Here is a 20,511-nt window from a genome sequence, read left to right as displayed (position 1 = left end):
AAATTATTCTCTTCTTTCCCCAATCAGTGACCAACTCATATTGTAACATGATACTACCTTCAAAATACTACATCTTTCTCTTCCTCTCCATCCCACTAACACCACATCAACTCAGAATTACAGAAATTACAGAACATAAAGACTGGAATGGACCTTAGATATTATCAGTTTAACTCATCATACTGAAAGCCATAGTACTCAAGGCCCCAAGCATCAGGCCAAAGATCTATTGTGACACCATATTTGGATTTTTTCTTTGTATGCATCTCCCACCTACCCCAAATTCATCATGCATGCTGCTCACATATGAATGCTCCTTACACACTGCCTGTATCATGTTACTCATCTCCCACTCCATAATATCTACAGTACCTCGCTATTGAACAGTCTGCTTTCACCGTCCTACATACACACTATGGCCCATTTCACCTTCTAAACCTTCACTTATATTCCTTTCTTTGACATGCCTTTTCTTCTTTCTTACCTATCCAAACTCAACCTATTTTTCAAGCCCCTTTCAAAGAGCTTTCCATGACTATGCCAGCCTTCATTGATTTCTCCCCAGAAAGTCTATAATACTTAATAGTTTATCATAAAATCTAGCACCTGTAGTCTCTCTCCTTCCAACCCCATCCACCTTGCAAAGCACCATTAATATCTCTGTTCAAACACGTATTAGCTCTGCCTTGTTTCACGTTTAGCTGGACTAAAACTCATTAAGGATAGGGATTACGGTTTTGTCTCTTCAAGAGGGCCTTGCAGAAAATAGCAGCTACCATATTTTTAGCTCTTACTATGTGCCATATGTTGTATTAAGTACTTCACATACTTTATCTCATTTAATCATCACAACAATGTGATGATTATTGATATTATTCTTCCTACTTTACAGAAAAAGAAACAAAGGCACAAACAAAGAGGCTAGGCTGAAGTTGCCTATCTTGGAAAAGACAGGGCTGAGATAAACTGTCTCCCCAAACTGGCACAAAGTAAGATGCAAATAAATATTTGCTGAATTACCCTACTGTTTTATGTGTGCTGATGATCTTGTCACCGCAAATGAACTAATGAGGGTAGAAACCATGCCTGGAAGCCTGTGGGATAGAGTAGAGGCAAGAACTGCCCTTCCCTGCTGAGTACCCATCAGATGCATTTCATGTCCAATATCTCATTTACTCTCTGAAGACTCATAACTGTAAATTCTCTTCAACAAATAACTGTTGTAATTTCTCCACCAGAGATTTACCCAAAATGTTACCCACTTTCAATAGAGCACAAATGCTCCCAGATGCAATGAGCACACCCCTTCTGGGCCTCCAACCTCAAAGAAAAGGACAAAGCCCCCTCAACTTGGATCAGCCAATAGAGTTAAAAATCTCAGCTTCAACCAGCATTCATCACATGTCTGGCCTTCTTCAGGACAGGCTACCCTGCTCTCATTCTAGCACTCATGGTATCATTTAGTAAGCACTATAGCTTTGTGAGGTAGGTGACATTTTCCCCCCTTTACAGATAAATAAAATAATGTCCAAATAAACGACATTGTTAATCCTAAATCACGTGGCCTACGGCAGATTCAGGACGACATTCCAGATCTGTTTACCCTGTCCCACTGTCCCGCGTTCCCAGGCGCCCGGGGCCAGCCGCACTGCCATACCTGCATGGAGTCAGCGCTGACGATCTCACCATCGAGCCGCTGGCCTAGCTGCAACGCCAGGGTGGATTTTCCGGTGCCTGTGGCCCCGAGAATCACTACAAGAGGCAGTGTCCGACGCAGGCCCCGGATCCCAGGGCCCACAGGAACTGCTCGTGCAGCCGCCACAGCCGCCATCTTAAATCCATCTGCGCTTGCGCCGGAGCTGTTGGGCCCCATGGCAAGCGTCAGTGCGCCTGCGCGGATCTCGGGCTCGATAGACCGGGATACTAAAGGAGGAACCGCGAAATGAAAGTCCCAAGCTAAGGAGGTTCATGGCATCACTGCCATCACTTAATCATTTAGCTGGTGTCAGATCTCACCTACCTGCTGTCGTCTTAAGTGGGAGTTGGCAGCCCTATCTAAAGTAGACCTGTCCCTGTTACTTTTTTATGGCACCCGATTCTTTTTTTTTTATAGCACTACAATATAAAATTATATGTTGGCCTCTTGTCTATTGTCTGACTTCTTGGGACAAATTCTGCCTAGGTCATTGCTTTATTTCCAGTGTCTAGCACAGTACCTGGTACCGAATAGACACCCAATAATTGTTAAATGGAGAGAAGAATGACTTGCCTATCTAGTGCGGGAGCCACTGAGCCCAGAGGTGTGGCATTCTCCAGAATCAGACCTACCCAGTTCTCAGGTAAGGGCGGCTGCTCTTATGTTTTCATCCCACAGTACAGCTTCAGACGCAATCCGAAGGCAGGACAAAACTTTCCATCTCCTTGGCCAAAGGATGCAACAAATGGGGTGGGAACAGAGAAAAACAAAGGACAATTCACAAAATAGGAAGAGGAAAAGGAAGGCAGGCAGAAACGATAAAATAGTAGCAACCCTCATATTAAAGTGGGGTGGAAAAAATTAGGACCAGAGAAGACCAAAATTCTCCACAATATTTTAAGAAATGGCTTTGGAGTTCGATGGAGCTGGGTTCAAATCCCAGTTCTGTCACTTACCAGCTGTGTGACCTTCATTAATTTCACCTCCTAGCCTCAGTGTTCTTATCTTTAAATTCCTCTCAAGACTGCCTTAAGCTGAAATGAAGTAATGTCTGAAAAGTGCCCACTACACTATAATGCCCTGGCACAAAGCAACCATTTGTTGAACACTTTGTATTATTATAATGGTAACACTCCATCTGTCTCTCTAAAGAGGTAAGAGCAACAGCCTAAGGGCAGAGAAATTTTCAGTAATGTGTAAAAGTGCCTAAATACCTATTCTGCTAACCCCTCCTTAGCAAATTTAAGAGTTCTAATTGCTTTCTTCCTGAGATTGTCTCTGCCTAGCTCTCAGGTCACATCACCAGGATCCCCTGGGCCAGAGGAGTAACCCCTGGAAGCTTCCAGCATATGACAGGCCTGCCTGGAATAAGGCCAATACATTTCTCAATCACTTGAATCACCATTGGCATAATGACCACTCTTGCAGACCCAGCCTAAACCTTGTAGCCACATATATTGTTTGGAGAACACTGGTTCCCAGTTCTTGGTCCCCTGTACCTCCTTTTCTCAACCCAACCTGCTTTGATCAAAAGCCTTGTTCTCTCCAATTTGTGGTACCCGCCTGGGGCTTGGTTTAAAAATGGAGATGCATGACCACGTATTGGCAGACACTCTCACATGATGGTTGTTAACTGTAGAACCTTTGCCTGGAGACTTTCAGAGGGTATGGTTACCATGACAACCACCAGAAAGATGGCAGGCCAGAGAAATGATGCAATTAAAGGAAAAGGGAGGCTGATTTCATGATGACAATCTGACCATGACAGAGTATGCTCACTCACAGATGGGATAGCACTGTCCAAGTCATGACCAGGTGACTGTTACTAGAGAGAGAAAAAAGGAGGGGGTGGAATTTACCATCTAGAGACCAGAAGAAGAGAGTGGTTACCAAGGCAACTACGGAGAAAGGAATGAAAAAATGGGGCTTCACCATAGCAGCAGAAAATTGCTTCTAGCCAAGCAACACAGGACTGTTGCTATAGAAACAAGGAGAACAGGGATCCTATAGACCATGGGGAGAATTATCACTGAAATGCTGAGCAGGAAAGACTCCTATATCAGAATGGAGTCTGTGGTCCAAAACAAATGAGAAGTGAGAAAAACATAGTACCATTTCCATTCATCATAATTCTACCACTTCTACCAAAAGAGAATGGGAATATATTTTTTTAAATTCTTTAGTCTATTTTACGTGTAACTCTGTTTGTCTCCCTAGAGATCTTCTGAACTCTACATCATACTAAAAATCGTTCCTGAAAGACGTTCTGTAATTTGAAATCCTAATTGGAGAAACTAAGTTCAAGGGAAAATTGGGAAAGTGAAGTCTATGACCAAGAGTTAATAAGTATTTCTAAAAAGGAACAACATAAAACCCTCTAATGGGAAGCTCTACAGAGTAATAAGGAGACAAAAGAAGGCAAAAGAGAGTCAAGAAAGCTATTTGTACTCATGCCCAGGTATTAGCCCTGGCCCCCCTCCTCTTTCTATGAGAGCAGAAAGGAAGTAGCTCGCTCTACTCTGAAAGGAGGCCCAAGATAGTCCCTCACTTAAAGTTTATGTGTATGTCTAGAGATGAAGGAAACAGAAGCCCATCTCCAACATGCTCCACATATTACAGATTATTATGGGCAAAGAAATTCTAATTTTAAAAGCAAAAATACCAGGATAAATCCAGTCTGGAATAGCATATCTAAAATGCAGGAATAAGGTACTAGGGATACTCAAATTACTTCGAGGGTAATAATTCCTTGCCTGCCCTTCCAAAAGCCTGCAGTCAGCTACCTTAATTCTCTAATTCTCAACCCCTGTGTGTGTGTGTGTGTGTGTGTGTGTGTGTGTGTGTGTGTGCGTGTTTTACCCTAGAGGCAGGTATATAAGTCAGGCTGAACCTCTCTGTACCTACCTCACCTTCTTTAGGAAATTGAGAGAAGTGCATAGGGTGGGACGCACAAGAAGAGATGGCAGAAAAGGAGAAAGGGAGGGGTGCAGAAAGGTAGAGAGGAAAATCTGGGTGATGACCCATGAATGTTTATTGTAGTATTTCCTGACCTCTGTGCACTTCAGATAACTTATTTAAAAACTTTTTAGAAAAAGAAAGAAGCATGTAGGGACATGGCAAAAGATGAAGCATCATTCAAAGAGGATCACCCAAAAGGCTCAAAGATTTGAGGTGGGATTCTAGAGGATGCAGTGACATTGGGGACAGAAAGAGGAATGCTAACCAGTGCAGTAGCTAATGCCTGTAATCCTGGCACTCTGGGAGGCCAAGGTGGGAAGATCACTTGAGCTCAGGAGTTCAAAACCAGCCTGGGCAAGAGCTAGACACCATCTCTACAAAACATGGAAAAACTAGCCAGGCACTGTGGTACACGCCTGTAGTCCCAGCTACTCAGGAGGTTGAGACAGGAGTTTGAGATTGCGGTGAGCCATGATGATGCCACTGCACTCTAGCTGTGGTGACAGAGCAAGACTCTGTCCCAAAAAAAAAAAAAAAAGAAAAGAAAAGAAAGAGGAATGTGCCATGAGAGGCCTGAGGCATCTACCTCAAAGTTAAAAGATGAAAGTTGGGTCAGAGACAAACACCAGCTTTTTGGTATGACTTAAGATACCTTTGCAGTCCAACCTTCACACTGATTAGGTACTCCAAATAAAAAAAAATATTTCCTGTAGGAGGTCTTTCATGATGAACTTGGTTCCTGTATTAGATTCTTAGGGCTGTCATGACAAATTACCACAAACTGGGTGGCTTAAAAACCACAGAAATTTATTTTCTCATGGTTCTAGAGGCTAGTTGTCGGCAGGGCCATGCTCCCATGCTTCCCTCTAGGGAAGAATCCTTCCTTGCCTCTTCTAGTTTCCAGTGGGTGCCAACAATCCTTGGTGGCATTCCTTGGTTTGTGGCAACATAACCCCAATCTCTGCCTCTGTCTTCACATGTCCATTTTCCCTGTACATGTCTGTATCCAAATTTCCCTCCTCTTAGGACATCAGCCATTGAATTAGGGCTCACCTTAATCCAGTGTGACCTCATCTTCACTTGATTACATCTGCAAAGACCCTATTTCCAAATATTTCCAAATAAGGTCACATTCACAAGTTCTGAAAGGACGTGAATTTTGGTGGTGGTGAGGACAATATTCCCCTAGTACGGTGCCTATGAGTAACCATGACACCTCATATTGGTTTATTGAATTGCTATTTACAGTACTGTTTCCATTGGTGATTGACCAATTCAAATTTGAATTTTAGGGGGCATCAGAATTGCTCAAAACAAGTGAGGGAAGAAGAGAGTAGAGTTCACCTTGTTATAGGGTTTGTGTTACACCTAAGTTGACTTATAGGGTTTGTTCCAGAGCACACCAGAATATTCTCAGGGGGAGCTTGCTTCCAGCTTGCTCAGCCCTCTGGGAGAGCCTGCATGACACCAGAGGATCCCTGAAGGCTGTAAAATCAGGGTGGGGAAGATGCAAATAGGAAAAAGCCACCAGAGGTCCTAATCTCATGGCTCTTCCAAGCCCTCTCCTTTACTTCTCTGGCCCCGTCTCTTTCTCTTGGTTTGGCATTCTGGATCGTAATCATCTTTATATCCCAGTGCTTCTCAAACCTGTATTTCCCATTCAAATCCCTTTCTAAAGCCTCAATACCATATATTCAACTTGTTGGTGCTTCATTTTGGATGACCCCACCAGCTCAATCTCATTGTGTCCCAGCCACAATCAGTTTCATCCCCTGACTTCCCTATTTCAAAGAATCACAAGAGAATGTTTGCTCTTAAAGGATCCCCTTAGAAATCTAGTGCAACTGTTTTTGTTTTGTAAAAATGAGACTACCCAGCCAGCAAATCAGACCAGTTCCTCCCCTCTCCCCAGATTTGACAGGAAATTCCCAACTGCTCTTCCCCAAAGCTATTCCTTTAGACTAGAACATCTTCTTTTTCTTCACTTAGCTAAATACTGCCTGTACTTCTAGTTCCAGTTAAAGTCACAATCTCCAACAAGAACTTTCTTTATGAGTCCAAACAAAATGTTCTCTTCCCCTTCTGAGGCTTGTAACTGTTGTCTGAGACTGCCTTATTCTGTGATCATGTTTGGGTGCTCATAAACTTCCAGAAGTAAGGAACCATAGCTTCATGTATCATTGCAAACATATTGCTTTTACTATGTGGCAGCAACTGTTCTAAATGCTTTACATGTAACAATTTATTTAATTTTTTTTTTTTTTTTGAGACAGAGTGTCGCTTTGTTGCCTGAGCTAGAGTGAGTGCTGTGGCGTCAGCCTAGCTTACAGCAACCTCAAACTCCTGGGCTTAAGCGATCCTCCTGCCTCAGCCTCCTGAGTAGCTGGGACTACAGGCATGCGCCACCATGCCCGGCTAATTTTTTCTATGTATATTTTAGTTGGCCAGATAATTTCTTTTTATTTTTAGTAGAGACAGGGTCTCGATGTTGCTCAGGCTGGTCTCGAACTCCTGACCTCGAGCGATCCACCCGCCTCGGCCTCCCAGAGTGCTAGGATTACAGGCGTGAGCCACCTCACGTGGCCCAATTTATTTAATTTTTACAATAGTCCTGCAACATAGATATCGTCATCTCCATTTTGCAGGAGACATGCAGGACTCAGAGAGGTTGAGTGATTTGCCCAAGATCACACAGGTAGTAACCCTGACTCCCTGTTCTTAACTATTATACTATACCCTCTATACCACCGTCTATGAATACTTTTGTATCTTTGAAGGACCTGGGCTCCAACCCCTTATACCCATGATTTTCTAAGTGTGGCCTCAGGATTCCACCTCCCTGATTACTTTTCAGCAATGCAGATTCCTGGTCCCAACCTACTGCATCAGGGTCTCCAGGGTGGGTAGATTCTTAAGAGACACTTAGGTTTGAGTAACAATGTTTTTACAAGATAGGGGTTAAAGTATTTAACGACTTAATGGAGTGAATCGTTTCCTGCTCAGTTTAAAGGCACCACAGTGCCCAGTGAGGAAAAGTGGAGAGTCTGTATGTTCAACAGCTTTACGGGTGCACAGCCTTTGTCTGTCATGGGCCATGGATACTTTGGGCCAGTCAGAGGCTACAGTCTTTGCCCTCCCTTCATCCTCTGCCTATCTCAGTCTCCCCAAACCTTGGCTCTTCCTTCCCTGATGATTTACCATCTCTTGAGACATCGATATGTGCACTCCAGATTACTTTAAGTACTCCTTCTGGGAAGATTTCATATTTTACCAATTCCTTCTATCGATCAAATCTGACTAATCTGTATTCTAGGTGTGGCTTGTTAACATGGTTTAAATAACACTAATCATTTACTGAGCACTTACTGTTGCACACAATGACCCAATGAAGAAGGTGCTATTATTTATATCTAGTTTGCAGATGAGCCAGGAGCCAGGAGAGGTTGATAACTTGCCCAAGGTCAAGAAAACTAGAAAATGCAGAGCCAAGATATGGAACTGAGATCTGTTGGGTGTGGGTGACCACTTAACCATAATGCTTCCCACAAGCTTAAAGGCAATCCAGTATTTACTGGGCACCTACTGGACTCCTGGCACTGAGCCTAATCGCTTAATGACACACTTGATTAGAGACTTTAAGAACATACTTACATTTCCTTGCCAAGAGAATGGTAACATTAATACAGTTGATCCCTTTGGCATGAGCAGTTGTAAATAAACAGACATTAACAAAAACTGCCCACTGGGCTTATGGTAGAAATGCCCACACACCCAAGGAACTTTAGCTGACACATTTAGACACTTCCCCCTTCCCCCTCCCCAGTCCCCTCCCATCATCAATCATCTCCCAACTGGTTATCTTATCCTTACAAAGGAACCTCTCTCTCATGCCCTCCTATCACCTTCCAGATTAGCAAAGCCATCCCCATCCCCTTTTCCACTTTTATTTATTTATTTGAAATAGGGTCTCATTCTCTTAACATGGTTTAACTAGGCTAGAGTACAGTGGTATCATCACAGCTCGCTGCAACCTCAAACTCCTGGTCTCAAGGATCCTCCTGCCTCAGCCACCCTAGTATTGGGGACTACAGGTGTGTGCCACCATGCCAGGCTAATTTTTTGTAGAGACAAAATCTCACTATGTAGCTCAGGCTGGTCTCGAACTCCTGGGCTCAAGCAATCCTCCCACCTTGACCTCCCAAAGAGCTGGGTTTACAGGAGTGAGCCACCATGTTCAGCCTCCTTTTATTCCCTCTTTTAAAGTGAATATTCTGAAATATTCTGACCTCAGGAGCACTGTAGACAAATTCAGCACCTCTAAGACGGTTTAACCATCTCAATTCCCCAAAATAACTGCCAATAGGGGCAGAAGTTAAGCAAATACTTTAGCCTTTTATTGTCTAACGAGAGAATGTTCTCTCTTTTCTACACTAAGCCTGGCTTCTGGGCCAAATTAGGAGTGTGATCCCTTAGGTGTTTTATTCAGAGGCAAACCTAATTTGTAGAAATTGTTCTCTGAAATCCAGGAATAAACTCCTGGCTATTTTCAGACAAAGATAGAGGTAGGAGTCTGTTGAAATGAGCTAGGAAAGAGCTTAAAATACTTCACATTCCAGAAACACCCTGCCTTCCCCCCAGGAGATGGCTTTATTCCCACTCCTTTCTCAGCAGAGTTGACTCAAAGGAGCTGAAGCTTGGAGTCAGGCAGCTGGTACTAGCTGTGTGGGTTTAGACAAATGACTTGAATGTCTCTAAGCTTCAGTCTGCTTATCTATGAAATGGGGCTGACACCACCCGGCTCCCCATGTTATTGGGAGAATTAAGATATGCAAAACAACTAGCATTACTGCCTGTACCCAGGGGTCCCTAACATTTTACTGAGTGCCCACAAATCTTTTCAAGGCCCAATAAAGGAGAAGTCCTACAAATTAGTCTGTTGACAAATGGCCTTGAAAAAGGATAAATACACTGGGAGTTAAAAAAAAAAAAAAAGACTTCGGGTAGTCCAAGTCTGTTTTATCAAACAGCTCCTTAGGTTCTCAGTTTGCCATCCGAGGGAAGTGGGGGATGAATGGAAAGTTTACCTGACCTAGACTGGGCTTGGGATCCTGATTTTGCTGCATGACTTTGAGCAAGAAAACTCTCTGGGCTCCAGGACCATAGGACAGATATTGCTTACTTACCAGGTTGGGGTGGGGGTCACAAGAGAGTCATTTTGTAAATGAGAAATTAGGAGTAGCTTTTTTACCCTACTCCAACTCCACAGGCATACAGGCTGGGTGGGCAATGGTAACCCAGTTTGCAGCTGCAAAGCCGGATTAGTGGAGGCAAAGCGAAAGTGGCCTTCTCTCACTGTGATGCCCATAGCCTTTCTGAACAGCAACTGTTTTCTTCTTACAGTCCCAGAGTGGGCCTCTTTGCAGCAAGACTGTCCCACCTAGCACATCATGCTGTGAGTAGCTGGTCATGGAATACTTGCTCCATTTCATCCCAGTAAGTGGCAGAAGCAATAGCCCCAAAGAGAAGACAGCTCCAACAAGCAGTTAAGTGATGGAATTCCACGCTTCCCTCCTCCACACGCCCCATGCTAACAAACAGGCTGATCGTTATAATATAGTGGTTAAGATCTCTGGCTCCAGCGATAGGCAGAGCTGGTTTCAGAGCCCAACTCACTTACAAGCTGCGTGAACTTGGGTAGTTTTGTTTACTCTTAGAACCTCAGTTTCCTCATCTGTGGCCCTGGCTTGGTGTGGTGTGATATAAAGGAGTCAGCAGAGTGCTCAGACATAAGCAGTGCTCTAGCAGGAACAGCTATCATTAACTTCCCCCTCTTGCACTTATAGCAAGTTTATGAGAACCCTGGAAGGGAAAGGGAGCCTTGATTTTCTTTCATTCATTAAGGGAGAAAGAATTTAAAAACTACCTTTCTATAAGAAAAAATTACATTACTTCACAAATTCTCAGAGAGTTTTATAAAAGACATCCTGCAAAAGGTCATCATACTGCTAAGAATAGTATCACCCTAAAGAGTATAAGGGTTTATAGTTTAGAAAGCAGTTTAAAGTCTACTACTTCATTTAATACCTACAAAAACCCTGTGAAGTAGCATTTATCCCCATTTTACAGATAAGGAGACTAGGACTCATAAAGGTAAAGTTAAAAGGCCACAGAAGATGTGGCAGAGCCGGGATTTCAAGCCTTCTAAAGTACAAATTCAGCACTCTTTGCAATTCACAAGAGACTTTCGTGTTCACTGATTACTAAGCCTACATTGTTTAGACATGTCTGAAATGGCATTTCAGGAACCCAGAGTGGAATGACCAGGTTAGCAACATGGTTAAAGAAATGCAGCCATCTGGATCACTTGTGGCTACCCTGAAATATTTTTCCGTGGTTCAGGAGGATTCTGATGGCGTAAGCTGCCCCCACTCTGACATGTTTGAGAAATCTTTTATTAGAAGACGTCCCAGAAGGCAACATTTTCAAATCAGGCAAACAATAATCACAACTAAATACAAAATTTCAGGTAAACTTGCCTTTCAAAATAAATCAGACCCTTGCAACAGGAGAATTGCCCAAGAGTTTTTTTTTTTTCCTTGTACAAAAACAGTTTACACCACTTTGCAAAAGGCATACAAAAATACAGTATAAAAAAAAAACCTCCCCCAGCATAATACCCAACAGCAGCTTATAAAACACAAGCTATTCAGGTGAGACATCAGTAACCTACACCCCACCTGTCCTCCAAAGACAGTTCTAGAAGTCAGTAGGCTCCTGAAAACCATGCTCCAGAAGGTAGAGAGGCTATTTCCAAACTTCCACTGAGATTCTCTGAGGCCAAGAAGCAACCTCAGAAAGAAACCATCTTGGACAATAGGTTTGGAAGTAGCAGTTGGTTTTCCAGAGCCACGTATAGTGCCTACCACCACCACCCTCCCCCATTTCCAAACCTAGAGCCAGCAGGCACCTGCTGTCCTGGGCAGAGTCCTCAAGGGCCTGGTCCTTTTTTCAGGACAGGCTTAGGGGTTCCTGAGGTTGCCCATATGACACCTGCTGGGTTGGGTGACTTTCCCAGATTGGAGGGTGCACCTGGATTCCACTTGGGGCTGCATAGTCCAGCTGGGGCAAAATCCATCATGGTTGGCTAAACAGAGCTCCTGGAAGCTCCTTTAAAACCCACCAGGAAGCAAGTCCGCCTTCTGGAGTGCTGGATGAGTCCCAACCACTCTCCCCAGAACTTTAGTAAGGCCCGCATTCTGGGAAAGAGATCTGACTCATGGCAGGTTGGCGGGGGTCCAAGGGTGGCTATAGAGCCAGCAAGCTCCTTGGAGTTGCATGAGAAGAACAGGTTTGCATGGTTCCAGTAGAACTTCAAACTTATCAGTCAAGGATTGAGATGAGAGGCAGGTGGGAAAGAGGAAGTGGTAACAGTTCTCCCTTCTGAGGTGCCTTACACCTGCCTTGAGAAAAGATTCTAAGATGGGCCTCAGGTGACCCTTGGAAAACACCTGGGCAGAGAACAAATTCATTAGCCAGGACTCCAAGCCTTCCCTGGGCCCCAGGCTAGAAGCCATTTCCCTGTGTCTTGGGGAAATATTTCTGGCTTATGGGAAAGGGTGCTGTAGAGCCCATTGCATAACAAAGGCAGAATGAAACAAAAACATCCCTTGTGAGGACAGAAAGGTCCCTCCCTCAGAGGAGAGGGCCCAGAGGGCTCTGAGACAAACAACCTAGAGTCCAGGCTCTTTAAATGTTCTCAGAGTCGCAGCATTGAGAGTGAGAGGAGAGGTGTCATTTAACATCATAACATTTATATTGAAGGTTTCCAACTCCTCAGCTACTATAAAGTGTCTGACAGTGAGGTAATGGTCCATATTGATCAAGTCTACGAGCTTGTCTTCACTCAAGACAGCTCATGTGTCTCCTGGAAAAAGGAGCCTCAGGGAAGGCATCCAGGCCCAGCTGTCCTTGCATCACCCCAGAGACACCAGTGGGAGCATCCTTTCCTAGCCTAAAGCTCATGCGGAGTGTGAGATTTCATGCAGGCTGGAGCCCTCGATAACGTCCACCACCTGTTGCATAGCATCTGTCAGCCTTTTCTTCGGAGCTAGCGAGCTAGGCAGACCCCAAGGCTCCTCAGTCAGCTGCCTGCTGAGAAGCCAAAGGCGCCGGAGAAGACACAGCACTCCCATGAGTAGGGGAAGAGGGAGAGCTGGGTTTCAAGGTTTCCAAGAATGCAAGCCCTTATTGTGTGTGCACCGGCTGCAATGCATCCTGGGATCTACTGTCCAGACTGTCCCACCATAACCAAAATGTGCAAATTACTAAAGGGGAGAGGGAGGTTAAAAAGAAACTGTCTTGGTAAGACAGAACAGTCAGGCTTTTTGGTCAGTTAGTAGCCACTGAGGTACGCAATTCTTTTCTGCAACTGCTGTTGCCGGCATCGAAGCTGCCTTTTCTCCGTCGCCATCCTCTTCTCAGCCCCCACCAGGGCTTGCAAGTATTCCAAGGCCTTGCTTAGGATCACCACTTTGGGGGCCTTAGAGCAGCTGGCCAGGGTGGGTACCTGGTCCCTCAGGGCCAAGAACCGTGAACGCAGGTCATTCCGCCTTTTGCGCTCCAGGAAGTTGTGGTTCTTCCTCTTGGTCACGTCCTCAGTATCAGAACTGACGGGTTTAGGGTGGCAGGACTGGGGAGCCTCACTTTCTGCAGGCAGGGGGCTCACAATCTCTTCATCCTCTTCATCTTCCTTCTCCTCCGGGGCATCTCCCTCCAGAGCCTCTTCTTGGGGATCCCTCTCTGGAGCCCCTTCTTGGGAGCAGCTTTCTGGAGGAAAACGGGCTGCATAGTTGTGCTGCTGCTGGTGGATGGCGATGTGGAAGTGTTTCATGCAGGGGTCCAGGGGGTCCGCTCGCACCGTGATGGTGACAGGCTTCCGTATACCCAGGGACTGTCTCTTCTCTACTGTCACAACATCGATTTCTTCACCCTCTGTCCAAAGAAGAGAGATCAAGAGAAGAAACACATCCCATGAGAAATACATACATAGACCCTACAGCTTTAGCTCTCTATGCTGGGGCTTGGGAAGGTAGGTAGTAATATTTTCCCAATTTAGAGATAAACAAATTGAAGTGAGAAGAAAGTGGACTCATTTGTAATGGGGTAAGGGCAGAGTGAAGGAAACGACGGGAAATAAGCAAGAGGGAAAATATTCTCCAATTTCCTTTTGCACAGCAAGGCTTAGATAAGAACAAAAGGCAGACCCAAGCCAACAGCCCCCAGTCTGCAAAGGTTCTCCCCTCCCCCACTGAGGGAATGGAGAGAAAGAGCTACCGGCCTGGGACAAAGTTTAGCTATAAAGATCTTTCCCAGTCGGGCTCTTTCATGCCCTATCAGAATTGTAAATGAGGGGTCTGTGGGCAGAGCTGCCCTTTGTTCCTGCCCAACACAGCCTGCACTTGGGGAATTGTTACTTTTCACAAGTTATAAATCCTATTATTCTCCCACCTCTCTATTCTGCCATCCCTTTCAGCTGGAGATTCAGAGAAGGGAGGGCTACAACCCATTCCTAGTCACCCACAGAGGGGAGGGAAGGGGTTTCCCTTAGGAGCATTTTGCTCCTGGGTTCAATGGGTTTCTAAAGTCATCCATCAAGTATAGGTTGCCTGCCCCACCCCCTTCCCTGGACCTGAAGAAGGTTGGATTTGTAATCACAGGTCGGAGAAGGCTGTAGAAACTTCACAAAGGTTCAAGCAACCATCTCCAAGCTACCTGCACCAGAGGCAGAGACTGGGCAGCAGGAGAATGTCCCGGATACAAAAGCCAAAACAGCAGGGACCTGGAGATACTTGGACATGTCCCTATCATTTCCTGGCTCGGAAGGTCTCTTAGGTTAACCCAACCAGGAGGGAGCAATTGGAGGAAAACACTCCAGCTCCACACATTTTCCAGCCCCCACACAGAAAGCCACCTTAATGCATTTCGGCCTGACAACTGAAGAGCTCCGTTCTCAGCCTCTTTGCATATCAGGAAGCTTGAGCTCCTTTGTCAGGAAGGCTCCCATTGTGTGGACAATCGCATTATTTCTCCATTAATAAAACCTGACCATTCAGCCCTCCTGGCCCCAAAGCCTGTGATTGGCTGGCTATGCTGTGTTTGGAATGCTGTTTTTACACAGCCCCTAACCCCTATTGGCTGAGCTCTGCTGTCAGTCACTCTCCCACCCCCTCCTCATTGTCTGCAATCTGTTGCATTTTGTTCTAGGCCATGTGGCCTGTGAGTGAACCAGGAGCCCACAAACAGGTTCAGGTTAAAGGGCAGGTCAGAAAATGATTCGGGAAGCTTCCCTACATCCCAAACCTTTAATTTTCAATGTTAAACCTCATGGCTCAGGAAGGTTCTGTCTAAGAAAGAAATAATTTAAGACTCTATTCTCCTTTTCAGAGAGTTGTGTCTAACTCTACCCAGACAAGGAAATGTCTTCAGCAGGACAATCAACTCCAATCCCCTCATGTGCAAAGGGAGAAAGTGAGACCCAGATCAGCCTTTGTAACATTCTGCATCTCAAACTAAGATCTCCCGACTTCCAAAACAATTCTCTTTCCACTCTACTACTCCACCAGGCTTTGTAGAGATACATCTTTTCTAAGACTAGTCAAGGTAGAGATACATCTTTATTACTTTCTTCATCTCAAGATTCCCATGCCACCTGTTAAACAAACCTAAGCCCTCGGTCACCAGCCTGTCACCAAGCAAGCAGGTTAAAAATGACCTTAACACAGTGGACCCAAAAAAATTGACTATTAATTTTTCTTGTTATCCTCTTTTCCCCTGAAGTGTATAACAACTTCCATACCCCATTCCCCAGCTCCCTCTCCAATGGTCACATAAAAGTTATTCTTCAAAGCTACAGTGAGTTTTCTCTGTCCTGATCTACATGCTGCTAGCCTCAGTCTGCACCCTGCAAAAGCACTCTCTCCAGCACTTCTCATGGGTACAGATGTCCAAGATGTTGGGGCAAGAACAACGCAGTCTGGTGGCACAGGATGCTCCAGTCCGCCCTCAGTGAGGTCTGCACTTGCATCAAGGATCAGGAAGGAGGGCCTGGAGCTCTATGGCCCTGGTGACCCAAGCATCTAGCCTAGAGGTTGACACAAAGTAGGGGCCAGTCAATATTTGTTGAATGCAAGGGAGCATCTGAAGCCTGCAGACATACTGGGAGGGAGCTGGAAGAAAATCTTTCCACCTCAGGTCAAAGCAGCAAGGCAAAGTGTAGCCCTTCTCTGATAAGCTACCACAAAAACCTTATAAACACCAAGGAAGAGGTGCAAGGTTGAGATGGAGCATAGGGGAAAAGAGTCTGGCTAGATGGCAGGAAGCTGGGACTCACTTCTAGTGATTTCCTATCTCTAGTCCTCAGTTTTTCCATCCGTTAATAGGGAGCATTCATTCCTCCCCTACCTGTCTCATGAGTGATGGAGAAAATGCACAAGTTCTTAAGGCTGGGAGGTGCAAGGAGAGGACATTCATTATTGGCATTTTAAAGTGAAGCTGACTGAAGACCTAGGTGTTTTAAAAGGACGAAGGCTTTAGCTTTGCACAAAAGGCTCCTCAGCTCTTCTCTCCCTAAGGGAGTGTGAGTTTCCCCGGGAAAGAGCCGGCAACAAAAAAGCTTCAAGCTTGGAGTGACTCCTCCAGCCTCCTTTGGACAGGAATCCCTTACAGTCCAACCCCAGTATTGTTCTCTAAGCGCCAACCCTCACCACTGTCTCCCTTGTCCCCTGAGGCTCCAATCATCTTCCAGGGGATGCTGGCTCCCACGCCACATCTCTAAACTGTTTACCAACACACCCACGTGCCAGACAGACACTGCCGGGGGCTACCTCAGCAGCTTCTACCAAAGAAAAGGGGAGGTGGTCGAAGGGCTTGAGAAGACCCAGTGCTTGACCTGACAGAGGTAGAGAGCTTTGGCCACCCGTGGGGTGTCCCCCACTTGGATGGTCCGGGGCAGTTCTTACCCGAGTCACTTGGGCTCTCGGATCCCGAGCAGGCCTGGGTCTTGGGCTCGCCCAGCGGACAGGGGGCGGCGGGTGCCGGGGTGCCGGCTTCGAGGCTGGGACTGCAGTCCGGGGCGGTGGGCGCCTTGGGCGGGTTCCCTCGGGGCGCGCCAGCAGCGAGCCGGTCGCTCACAGCTCTCTCCAGCCGTTCCCGGGCGGAGAAGCCGCTCCACATGCAGTCACGACGAATGATGGAGGCGTAGTTCCTGCCACAAGCTTTCGAGTGGCCCCGAGATTCCCCCTCGTCCCCTGCGCCCCCTCCGGGCCACGGCTCCGGGGGACCAATCGCAGGAGCCAGGTCCCCGGCGCCGGGACCCAAGCCCCAAGGCGGCGACGTGGGGGGCGACGGCACCAGCTCGAATTTCTTCCAGATGTCCTCGCTGGGCGCCGTGGATCGGTAGAAATCCTCCCCGCAGTCATAGTCGTAGAAATAGTGCTGGTACGAGTCGAAGTCCATGTCCGCTCCCTGCGGGAGGGAAGGGGGGACGTGCTGGCTGGGTGCGGGCCGAGGGAAGGAGGCGTCCCCGGGTCCCTTGGCACAGCCAGCTGCCGGGCTCTCGTCCCTCCCCAACCCCACCGGCTAGCAGTCTGCGTCCTATCCTCGAGTCCTGGCAAGCCGGGACCTGGGTTAGAGCACCCAGGGAAGCCGCTCACAGCGCGCGGACCAGGCTGCAGGGAGCGAGTTCAAAGCAAACTTTGCCAGCGACGCCCGGAGCGCAGCTCCCAGGGCCCAGCCCGGCCGGGCCGGGCGGGGGCGCGCTGTGCCCAGAAGGCAGCCTGCAGCCAGCCCACCTCCCGGCACCCGCGCCCGTGCCCGGGCCACCCGCAGTCTCACCTCGCGCCCGCCGCCCGCCACCTGGAGCGTACCGGCTCCCGGCCCGCTCGGGGCAGCCGGCAGCCCGCACACACGCACATGCGCGCCACCGAGCGCGCGGCCCGCACTCACGAGCGCGCCCCCTCCGCGCGCGCCCCCTCCCTCGCTCGCGCACGACAGCCCGGACGCTCCCGGGATCGGCGCGGGAGCGCGAGCTGCAGGCGCATTGTTTCCCGGCTGCCTTATATCTCGTCGCGCGCCCCGGACTCGGGGACTGGGAGGCGGGCCCTACGGGACAAGCCCCGCCCTCTCCCTGCCCCCGTCCGGGCAGTGGACAGGTGGGGCCGGCCACACCTCCCGGGTGCGCTCGCCAGCTCTATTCTGTCCCTTGTAACCCCCACATAAATTGCACGCTGGGGAGCGCAGAGCAGGAGGCGAGCTGATGCAGCCTGGCAGTCGCCTGGTGGAGGCGTGACTCTAGCGAGGCGCTGGCGGTACCCAGCCGGCCGAACTAAAGCCGTGCTCCTTGCCCACCCTGGGCTGGGGAATAGGGCTACTCCCCGCCCCACCCTGCGAGCCTACTTTCCCCAGCGCGCCCCGCTGGGTTCAGGTGCGAGCGACCCGCGGCAGGGGGCAACCGCACCTTCGTCGCGCCACCTGGTGGCCCTCAGCCGTGAACTAGGGCCGGTTCCGGAGTCCACTTCATCACGCATTGGCCCGTTTCTTTAGCTCGGTGACCTAAACTTGGATGGCAGCTAAGCGAAGTGGTGAAGATTCCAGGCTTTAGAGCCTGAAACGTAACCTTTCTGAGCCTCAGTTTCCTCTGTAAAGTGAAGGGATGTAATGCTTACTAAAATGAAGGGTGGTTGTGAGGATTTAAGAAGAGAATCTAGGGAAGAGACCGGGTGCGGGAGGAAAGACCAGCAGAACTGGCCTAGCCCCCGGGGTGGGGGCGGAGGCAACAGTGAGGAAGAAATACCCCAACCTTGCAAAGCCAGGGCTGTGACCTGCTCCCGTCCCTCATGCCCGACAGAAAACACTCATGTACTAGTAGAGCATGGGGATTTGGAGCCTGGAAACTTCGCTCAAGCTCTTCTTTTGCCACTTGCTAGCCAAGTCACTTGAAGCTTTGTCCTGCATCGCTGGCCAAGATGATAGATATATGACCCCTTTGTGTCATCTTCTACGCAGACTACCTTTGGTGAAAGAGGAAAAACTAAACTATACGGCTAGTCTAAGATTTAGGCTTGAGGAAGGTAACTTGGGATAGCAGCCAATACATCTAGATTCCTCCACCTGGCATGGAGGTTTGGTTGAGGTTTTGTCTGCCCTAGGCTGCTTGTCTGCTGTCTCTCCTTCCCTCCCACCCCTGTGGTCTAAGAGCACCAAACTACTCACTACTGGCATCCCAGCAAGGAAGTGAGAAGTTCAGTCTGGTTAGAGCAGAGGACGCAGGTGTGAGTTGATATATGGGTTGGGAGAGAGGGCAGGGCAGATGATACCCTCAGTTTTGGATAAGTTAGGTGTAAGGTGCATATGGGACATCCTTAAAGGCAGGAACTAGCTCTTGCTTTGTAATCTCAGCACCTAGAATAGCTTCTGGCAGATAGTTGTGAACTGACTGAGAGACAGCCAACGAGATTTTATTGAGACAGGCTGTGTGCCATGCTTTGTGCTGAATGGAACACACAGATCAGAAAGATTCCATGTTTGGTGGCAGCCTTGAAGCAGGAGGATTGAGCTGTCTTTTGATTCTCTGATGCACAGATGTCTGAGATGCTTGCTCTACCAGTCAGGGTTCTTGGTTACAGATGACAGAATACAACGTTAAATAAATTTAAGCAGGAAATGACTTTATTGGAAGAATTTGGGGTATAGAATTCACAGGAGGCTGGGAGTCTATGCTTGGAGAAGGGACCCTTTTTCTCTATCTGGAGTAGCATCCCTACTCTCTTTCTCATCACACTGTAAGCTCAATGAGGGCAGGGACAAATGTCCGTCTTGTTCATTGCTGTAACCCCAGGGCTTAGAACAGAGCCTGGCATATCATGGGTGCTTAGTATATGTGTTGGCTCTTTGACTGAACACAAACCTCAAATGCCTTAAAGTAGAGATGTGCCAACCTACCTGATGGAGACAGAATAACTCTTAGGCCCAGTCTAGACTATAACCTGTTTAAAGGTATTAATGCAGCTGAAGAAAGAAAGTGCCAGTCAGGAGGGTCTGGGCAGCCAAGGAAGCCAGAGATCAAGAAGAGTTGCCAAGGCATTGACTTGCAGTGTCCATCCTCTGGGGAAAAGGATGCTGGTCCAGGAACAGAGGAGATGGAGGCATCATTCTTTGAAGTCACCCAATTCACCTCCCACCTCACTCATGCTCTGGATCACCAAGCAACCCTCTGAAATCCACTCTGTTCTTCCACGTAGATCCGCCCACAGGGAGAGAATGCACTCATCATTGAACAGGAAGAACCAGTGTGCTTCAAAGCCCTGCTTCCCCTTATAAATTAATGAATTGGCATCTGATTTGAAATATTAGCCTCATGAGCCTGGTTAAAGTGTGTCTTTTCTGTAGAGATGCTGTTGCTTTTAGGGCTAAAAACTCTGGTTTCTGAGCTAATGTCTGGACCCAAGATGGTGATGAATTCACCACGGTAACAAATGCTACCCTAGGGACTTTCAATTTTTCTGCAATTTTTTATTTCCTTTATTTTTCTTAAAACATATATATCTATATATATTTTTGAGACAGAGTCTCGCTTTGTTGCCCGGGCTAGAGTGAGTGCCGTGGCGTCAGCCTAGCTTACAGCAACCTCAAACTCCTGGGCTTAAGCGATCCTACTGCCTCAGCCTCCCAAGTAGCTGGGACTACAGGCATGCGCCACCATGCCTGGCTAATTTTTTCTATATAGATTTTTAGTTGGCCAGATAATTTCTTTCTATTTTTAGTAGAGATGGGGTCTCGCTCTTGCTCAGGCTGGTCTCGAA

General features: G+C 47.4%; 2 protein-coding genes across 5 annotated transcripts in view; both read right to left on the bottom strand.

Annotated features, from left to right (window-relative positions):
* The window catches only part of TRIT1 (tRNA isopentenyltransferase 1), a 40,574-nt gene extending 38,739 nt beyond the window's left edge, over nucleotides 1-1,835 (bottom strand). For 3 of the 4 annotated variants that reach the window (XR_006734193.1, XM_045548162.1, XM_045548164.1), the window contains exon 1: nucleotides 1,658-1,832. Coding sequence is in view for 3 of the 4 variants with exons in the window: in XM_045548162.1 (XP_045404118.1) it covers nucleotides 1,658-1,831 (174 nt within the window). In the remaining variant the exon portion in view is untranslated. Of the gene's footprint in view, nucleotides 1-1,657 lie in introns of all 4 variants that reach the window. The other variant, XM_045548161.1, reaches the window with a different exon arrangement.
* Nucleotides 1,836-11,088: 9,253 nt separating this feature from the next.
* On the bottom strand, nucleotides 11,089-17,625 carry MYCL (MYCL proto-oncogene, bHLH transcription factor). Its single transcript, XM_045548159.1, is given in 4 exon segments — nucleotides 11,089-13,645; nucleotides 16,672-17,176; nucleotides 17,546-17,601; nucleotides 17,604-17,625. Coding segments are annotated over 4 exon segments (1,182 nt in total). The 3' UTR covers nucleotides 11,089-13,046.
* Nucleotides 17,626-20,511: the final 2,886 nt, after the last annotated feature.

The sequence above is a fragment of the Lemur catta genome, chromosome 3, assembly GCF_020740605.2.
Source record: "Lemur catta isolate mLemCat1 chromosome 3, mLemCat1.pri, whole genome shotgun sequence".
Taxonomy (NCBI): Eukaryota; Metazoa; Chordata; class Mammalia; order Primates; family Lemuridae; genus Lemur; species Lemur catta.
The sequence above is the reverse complement of the archived record's forward strand: the minus strand, read 5'-3'. Positions and strand labels throughout refer to the sequence as shown.